General features: G+C 31.8%; 1 protein-coding gene across 1 annotated transcript; it reads left to right on the top strand.

The window, feature by feature from the left end:
- Positions 1-728: 728 nt before the first annotated feature.
- LOC130641400 (leucine-rich repeat-containing protein 34-like) lies at positions 729-5,886 on the top strand. The gene is made up of 11 exons (XM_057448187.1): positions 729-953; positions 1,672-1,768; positions 2,149-2,262; positions 2,649-2,732; positions 3,044-3,172; positions 3,584-3,679; positions 4,169-4,204; positions 4,368-4,486; positions 5,275-5,430; positions 5,555-5,681; positions 5,757-5,886. The coding sequence occupies exons 1-11, from the start codon at positions 838-840 to the stop codon at positions 5,871-5,873; spliced, it is 1,191 nt and encodes a 396-aa protein (XP_057304170.1). The 5' UTR covers positions 729-837; the 3' UTR covers positions 5,874-5,886.
- Positions 5,887-8,082: the final 2,196 nt, after the last annotated feature.

The following is an 8,082-nucleotide window of genomic DNA, read 5'->3' as shown; positions in this document are numbered from 1 at the left end:
ACAACTAATTCTGAACAAATCAATTTAGTAATCCGATTACCTACAGGTACTCGTGTTGAGCACTGTTTCTCTTCTCAAGACAGTCTTAATGTAGTGTTAGAGTTCCTTGAAAAACAAATAAAGACACCACTAAACTTGAAAAAATATGTACTTTATACAAATGAAGTGCCAAAAAGAGAAGTTAAAAGTAGAAAGTCCAGGCTTTCAATATTAGGAATAAAAGACAGAACTGTTTTAGTGTTAGACACAAGAGATTAAGGAAGATAATTGCATTCATATATATATATATAGCCAAGAAATAAAAAAACACTTCAGTTCCACATTGTTGTATTTATTATATGTTATATTTTTTACCTGTATATTATAACTGCCATTGATTATAATATTAATTTTATATGAAGTCTATTCTTTAACATATGTTTAAAACTGTGGTTATTTATTATTTATTCAAATTCTGGATGATGCAACATTTACAATGTAAAAAAATCTAGACTTTGTATGCAAGGTAATAGTTAACAGTCAAACTTCATCCTTATCGTCGTTTTGTGTTTTGTGCTATGTGCAAGGTTTTGTTGATAAGGTGTAACTAAATGTTTAATACATGAATCTCATTCTGTATAATGACAACACTGGCTAAGTATAGCTTGTGGTTAAAACATTTGGTACTATTTATGACACTGTTGATTAGACTTTTCCTATGAAAGGCTAAAATTTCAAAAAAAAACTTGCTAATTAAAAAAAAAATGCTTTTACCATTTTCAGGGAAAAACATATCAAAAAACTATCAATCAGTGATGTGAAAATCATTTGTTTACACAAAACAGTACTGACATCAAAATGTCTGATGCTGAGACTACGAAGCATAGCTATATGAAAGCCGCATCAGAGCAAGGTAAAGAAATAAACAAAGAAATACTATTCTTGATCAATCGTGCTGATGCAGAAGATAGCATGTAAGTAGATCCACTTTATTAAATAATTATCTTATGTAATCAGTTACGTTAACACAATATCCTGCTTGTTCTATAGTAATCTGAATTTATCGGTTAACATATTTTTACTAAATTTCAAAGGTTAACTTGTCTTTTCTCCTAGTGTGCATTATATACCCTTTTTTCTTTACTGTGTGCATGAACACTTGTGAAACGAAGCATAGGAATGTATTGAATCTTGACTTTTTTTTGCTGGGAGAAACTAACAGCCCAAGGCTTGGTAATTCAGAATACTGATAATTACCTAATCTACATTTGCAATTAGCAAGATAATTTAAACCCCTTCAATATTGATATTATCTTAACATAAGTGAAGTTTTGAAGTTTAATACTGACCTTATCTTTAAGTACAGCTAAAAATATAAAGTCAACATTCTTTCAGAGCTATATGCATTTCAAGTACCCGGATTGTAAATATTTATATTATTTATTTGTGTTAGGATCCATTTAAGAGTACATGCAATTTTACGCAGCTTAGAAACTGACACAATATTATGTAAATGTTAAAGTTTACTTTATGACCCTGTTTGAGGTGTATATTGTGTTAAAGTATGTGGAGTGTGGTGGAATTGAAGGTACGATCTCCATTGCAGTGAAAAATTAACCTTGAAGATGTTTTGTACAGTAAAGAGGTTAACCATACTTTTCTCTTCTTTATGTAATCTTTATTTATTTACAGTCATTCTATTTGCATTGAAAGTGGTTTTAACCTTCGACTTCATGGCAACAAAAGAAATGAAAGAAATGAAATGTATAGAGAAAAAGTGAACGATGAGGTAACTGTGAAAAAAAAATTGAAACAGTTTTTTCAAGCAACAGGAATATCCTCGAACATAAAATAATACATTATTGACTAGGTCTTGCAATGATATTTATTCTCATGTTTTGCTGCATACAGTAGATGTGGATCTGTTCATTCCATTGCTGGTGGACTAAAATGTTTGTATTGACAAACTTTGAAATTAAGATACAAAATCATAACACATTGTTGAAGCAAGGGACCAAGCAATTTATTTAGAAGTAAAATATGTTCAATTTAGTAAACGTAATGGGTACTTTTTGAACAGTACTTTTTAAATTGAATATAAAGTTGTACTATAAATAGTTATGTTCAACGTATCAGAGCTAGTTTTGTTTGAACATTTCCTTTTTGTAGGAAGTTCAAGTTCTATATTTGACGTTAAAAACAAACACTTTTATTACGGGACTTGATCTTGGTTATAATGTGATAACAGATGATGGTGCTGCAACGTTAGGAAATCTGTTGCAGGTTTGTGAGATTTATTGTGTACTTCCTTAATTTTATTTAAGGTGCTTTTGTTCGTTCATTTGTTTGTTCGTTCATTCATTTTTCTTTATGTTTGGACATGCATTGATTATTTATGCACCATTGTAAATTATGGCTCTTGAAATACATATTGATTAAAATTTTTTAAGCATTAGTAATGGTACCAATGCTTGTGCTATTTTCTTGGTTGAGCAGAAATATTTAGCTATTTTTTCACTTTAGAAAAATAGGTGTACTTGAATGCAGATAAACAACGAATTAGATTCATTATGTTCTGTCGACATATTCATAAATGTGCTGTTTCGTGGAGAATTTTTGCTTTGGAGATTTTGGTCGATTTTTTTATTAATGCACTTCTTCTCTTCTAGGAAACCTATGCTTTGCAGTTGTTGATATTAAGTTACAATGACTTTGGTGTGAAGGGAACAACAGAGATTGCAAAAGGATTGCAGGTGTGTTGATACTTGATTTCAACTAACAAATGTGTAATATTTATAGAATTTTACCTTCAAGAATTTTCTTGAGAGTTTAAAAACAATAGCAAAGACATCAAATGCCTTTTTTTGACAATTTTTGCCAAATCTCTTGAGTTATTTTTTCCTTTTTTTAAAATGTTGTGATTTTGTGCATAAGTAATTATTAAAACCATAGTTGCTAAGTTCTTAAATCTCAGAGTAAAGCCAAAGCCATATTGGCCAAGTTCTAATAAAGATGACTTTTAATTTTTTTTATTTATTTTATGTGAATTTTATTTTTTTGTCAGATGAATGAGACGCTAAAAGTGTTAAAACTGGATGGTAACAAGTGTGGAGTATATGGCGGAATGGCTATCGCTGGTGCTTTGCAAGTCAACATGACATTAGAAGAGTTAAATCTAAATAACACGGAACAGGTATGTTTTGTAGAAACAAAATATTCTTCTAACCCTGTCCTAACACTGTTTTTCCTAAGTTTGTCCGTTACCAGCTACCTGTTCACACGGGAATGAAAAAACTCAGCATTTGACGGATGGAACACCTTTTTTGATTCGTGTGAACCATGGTTGAAGCGACCTCTTAATTTCAGAAATTTCTATTCATCCCAGAAAGGGTCAATTTGATATTATCAAACTACTCAGTCAGTGTTGAGGGGCTCGTACTATGTATTTAGAATCTGTGGTATGTTAGTCTTCGAAATATGTAATCGTCTTTACACCAACTATGTTTATGTGCATTAAAATTTTTAATATAAGTTACAAATAAGCAAAAATCGACTGTGTTTTGTGACCTAGATTCCACACCCTCTACTTGTTTACGTATTTTAGGGAACACAGTCAATTGTTGCTTTTACGACAGTACTGAAAGCGAATGGTTCGCTTAAGTGTTTGGATTTGGGAAGACCTCTGTTACATTCCCAACAGGTATTGTGAATAGCATTTCCATTTAGTTTTTTTGTTGAAGACTTAGAATCAGTGTTTGGATTCATTGAGGCAATATCGAAAATTTTGTGTAACCTTGAAGGATTTATTCTACTTGATTTTGTGATTGGAAAATGTTCTTTTCCGTTTCTGCTTCGATAAAAGTTGAATGGAGCTCAACTTTTGTTCTGTGCGGAATCAGTGGGCAAAAAGTTAATTAGTCAATCAGTTTATCTTATTTGATGAGACTTTCATCACATTTTATTAAATAAGAAGTAAAAATATCCGCAGAAAGTTTTGTTTTTTGTTTTGTTCCTACTAGCCCTTTTTACAGAAAATTTCTTAAAAGTGGAAAATATCTGTATTTAAAATAAACCCTTCAGTGACTTTAAGTTATATTTTCATAAACGTAAATTTCAGATATAGTACACGAGCCACCTTTTTGTGGAAAAAGTGTGAGACATCAAAACAACTTTCTTCTCTTTTACACAGGAAGAAACCACCGTTCACGTTGCCAAAATGCTTGAGGTATGCTTGTTTTATACTTTTTAAAAGGTAAATTGTTTTCTGTAATATCTTTGGTCCAATTAGAGTCAAGGGATCGAAATTTATTTTGATTGTTGCATGGATTCGAAATATTCACCCCACAAGTAAACGCATTTTGTATTAAGTTTAACATTTTTGTTATCAGGTTAACATTAGAATCAATGAAATCCACTTAAGCAAACATGGCATGGTAAATTTTGGAGCTGAAAGACTAATGGAACACATTGCTAATAACATTGCTTTGTTGCATCTTGATTTGAGTTGGTAATTACTGTTGTTGTTGTCTTTGTCCTTTCTTTTAAGAAGTGCTTATTGTCATAAAATGAAGCAAAAAAGAGAATTACAAACATTGAGTTTTTATGACCTATGAACATTGTGATAATTAAATGATCCAAGCAGCATGAATTGTTAAACTACTTTTAGAAATATAACAGATTTTTTGGATTTTAGAAAGTTAGAAAAAACTTACACATAGGTAAATAAAGCAAGACTTGATATAGATTTTCTACAAAATTGTAAAAAAATTTTCACGTTTTATTTAAACTTTAAAACCTTGTATAACCTGTTGATAACAATTAGGATTGTCGAAACATGTTGTTCAAATTATAAGAATATGTAATACTTCGCCGTGCGAATTAAAGTAGGTTTTCTTAAAGTAAAGGTTCTGAACAATTCATATTATTCATATGGAGAATAACAATTCTTATTACAAGAATTCAATTCGCGGATTCACATTCGATGTCACAACCTCTAAGTTAATTTGTATGAGTAACAGAAAGTCCATTCTAACTGCTGGTCCTTCCTACCCTTCGGTTTAGTTTTTTTTGCCTGTCTTACAACCCATTTGCGGCTAGCAGATGTCTCTAACGGGCTAACAACACTAGACTTAATGTGCGTCAGAGTAGGGACGCGTACGTACAGCCTTGTGATCACACGCTGTATGCGCTACCACTAAACTATCTCTAATTTAGTGGGTGGTGTTGGTTGCTGGAATACGTTTTTATTTGTATACTATTTTTATTTTAATTACATTTCTTTTTCTTTTATTCCAGCAATCGAATCTCAAGGGACGGCATTAAATGTATAGCCAAATATCTCAAAGGGAATCCACCATTGCAAATATTAAATATAGCATACAACAGAGCTGAGGACGATGGTGCTTTATACCTGAGTGATGCGCTAGCTTCTGGAAACTTTTCCTTGTTAACGTAAGTTCTTAAAATACAAACCTAAAAATCAACTTTAGTCTTCTTGCGTATATTGCAGTCAATGTTTGCAGGTATTGGGTTTAATAGAGACTGCTTTTTTGTTAAAATTCAATTCCTTCCATAGATTGGTACTTTGCAGTAACACTTTGACAGACAAGGGCTTATGTGCTTTAGCTAAATCTCTTTATTTGAATGCTACGCTGAGGCAGTTGTATATATGGGGTAACAGTATCGAAGCCGCGGCTAGTCAAGTGAGTTTTTCTTTTTACTTCTTTTTGATCACATGTCATACGTAAAATTGTTTGTAACCTATTTCTGTTATTTAGGCTTTCTTGGAGCTGACACAGGGTGTTGTACCACGCCTTGATGTTGGAGATACAGATGTGAGGGCGTATGTTGTCGATGATGTTCCTTATTTAGCTAGGGTAGCGAGTCCTTACTAACCTCAGTTGTTTTCACATCACTTCACTTTAATCCGATGCAATGTTTTAATACCATCTTATTAAACGCATAGCTAGTCCTAAAATTTTCTTCAACAATATTTGTTGATTTTAAATTCAAAGTTTTAATCCCTAACGGCGTTCTCCACTAGACGAAGTATTTGGCGCAAAAGAAAAGAAAAGCTTCTGATTGGCTTGAAGAGTACAGGGCGGTGCTATAATGTAAAATCCTTTTTATTTTTGATGCGTTGAAAACTTACAACCAGTCAAGATGCCAGAATAAATTATAACGCTAAAAAAATTCGCCTAGTGGAGAAATGATTTAAAAAACTATACCCAGGTTTGTAAAAACATGTTTCGTTTCAGTCCACCTGTCAATTTGGTTTCACCTGTCAATTTGGTTTTTAACATAAATTATAGAGTTATAAATATTTATATTTTTATATATGTACCTTAATTTATTTGATATGTTGTTTTACTGTATATATTACTTGTGTGTTTTGTATAAATTTAATAATATATGTTTTAAAGATATGTAGCTAAATCTATAAAAAATCTTTTCATTTTCCCTACAATATGGCAATTTTAGAAAAGAAAAACACAAAAAAACTGCATATTTTTAAAAAATATTCAGTTTTTTTACAATTTTATTTTTAAAAAATAAATAAAAATAAAAAATTAAATAATAAATAATAAAAAAAATACAAGAGAATGGAAACCCGGCGTTGAGTTTCAGGTCCAAATGTTTTTAGTGTTATCCTCAGTTCATTGCGCTTGATTTAAACTTTCGCGCATGATTTGGTATCATTGTCTATTAACTTTTTTATCTTCTATTCTTGGCAAAGGATATTTTAAGCTTCTGGACGTTTCTTATAAAAAGACACAACTGTCCTAATAGTATCCATTTAAAACAAAACGAATTTTGAAAGTCAGCACATGCTAATCCAAGAATAAAAACTCAACTAAAGGAGTGTTCATATGGGAAATATTTCCTCGGTTAGCGGGGAAATATTTCAGCATGATATAAGTTTTACTTTCTGTCCATATGGCATGGCCGAGAAAGCTTTTCCTCGAGTGAGAAAATACCATGCGATACGTTTCTATTATTTATTGTGATAAGAATCTTTTGCTTTTTTTAAAAAATTATGCCGAATCGACATAACATTTATCTTGCCTACTGACGAAACTTCCGTTCATATGGGAAATGCATTACCCTCTTACCCAGATGTCGATCATGCGCACCCGAGATCTCGGTAGGCGGGTAAATGTTTTTTCTTATATGAACGCAACTTAATTTTGTTAAGAGTTTGTTAACAACCCGAGATCTCGACTTGATATCTTGCTGAGACATTTACCGGGTTCGCGAGGAAATATTTCCCATATGAACAGCTACTAAGGACTTATTCCTCTGGTCACACTGGGCTGAACATAATGTTTGCAGCTGATCAGTTAGGCAAGATGAAGAATGCCGAAGTGATAAAAAAATATTTATGACCTAGCCTGTGTATATGTTTTTCGTCTGCTCAAATTCACTTCTGTTGACATTTTGACAGTAAACATTAGACAGCCAGACTTTTTACATGCTAACTAGAAACTTGCTTGTTTTTCCCAAATTTAATAAAACTTTTTCTTCATTGTCCAAGGGAATAAGTTACCTGGAGAATCATACTTTCTAATATTCTCTAGTACAATTTGACGATCACCCGAATCGTATGTATGAAGTTTCCTCCAATAACGCGGCAGCATACTACAAAATGCTTATGAAAAAAAAAAAAAAAAAGATGAAATTACTTGTTGAGCAGCATTTTAAGAATTGGGATCAAAATAAATGTGGTTACGACCATAATTAGGCAACTAATTTAAGTCTAATTAAAGTGACAGATGATAGGAGAGGTTGTCTAACTTGGTAAATGTGAGCTTTTGTCTCAATAGCATATGACGAGTTTTATTTTGGAGGAAGAAAGATATTAGTATAAGCAAAACTGCATTCAAATCCTCTAAATGGTTAATTTTTTATCACTTTAAATGTTTCTTAAACATCGAAAGTGCTAGACCGTTTTTTGCCAATACAAAAAGGGTTCTGTATGAAAAGAAAACAGAGTATGAGTTGTTATTGTACTGCAGATTATTCTTAGATGCGGTTGATCTTTTGCTCGCTCGTGAAGATCAATGAACTCACTTTTACGCAGGTGGAAAAAATTAGCAGTTTGCC

Source organism: Hydractinia symbiolongicarpus, chromosome 4 (assembly GCF_029227915.1).
Source record: "Hydractinia symbiolongicarpus strain clone_291-10 chromosome 4, HSymV2.1, whole genome shotgun sequence".
In the NCBI taxonomy this organism is placed as follows: domain Eukaryota; kingdom Metazoa; phylum Cnidaria; class Hydrozoa; order Anthoathecata; family Hydractiniidae; genus Hydractinia; species Hydractinia symbiolongicarpus.
The sequence above is the reverse complement of the archived record's forward strand: the minus strand, read 5'-3'. Positions and strand labels throughout refer to the sequence as shown.

What these genes read in the sequence shown, in the direction of transcription:
- LOC130641400 (XM_057448187.1), top strand. Translation starts at nt 838, where the DNA reads ATGTCTGATGCTGAGACTACGAAGCATAGCTATATGAAAGCCGCATCA. An exon ending in GCTGATGCAGAAGATAGCAT is followed by an intron (nt 954 to 1,671) that starts GTAAGTAGATCC and finishes ATTTATTTACAG; the next exon opens with TCATTCTATTTGCATTGAAA. An exon ending in GGAAACTTTTCCTTGTTAAC is followed by an intron (nt 5,431 to 5,554) that starts GTAAGTTCTTAA and finishes TTCCTTCCATAG; the next exon opens with ATTGGTACTTTGCAGTAACA.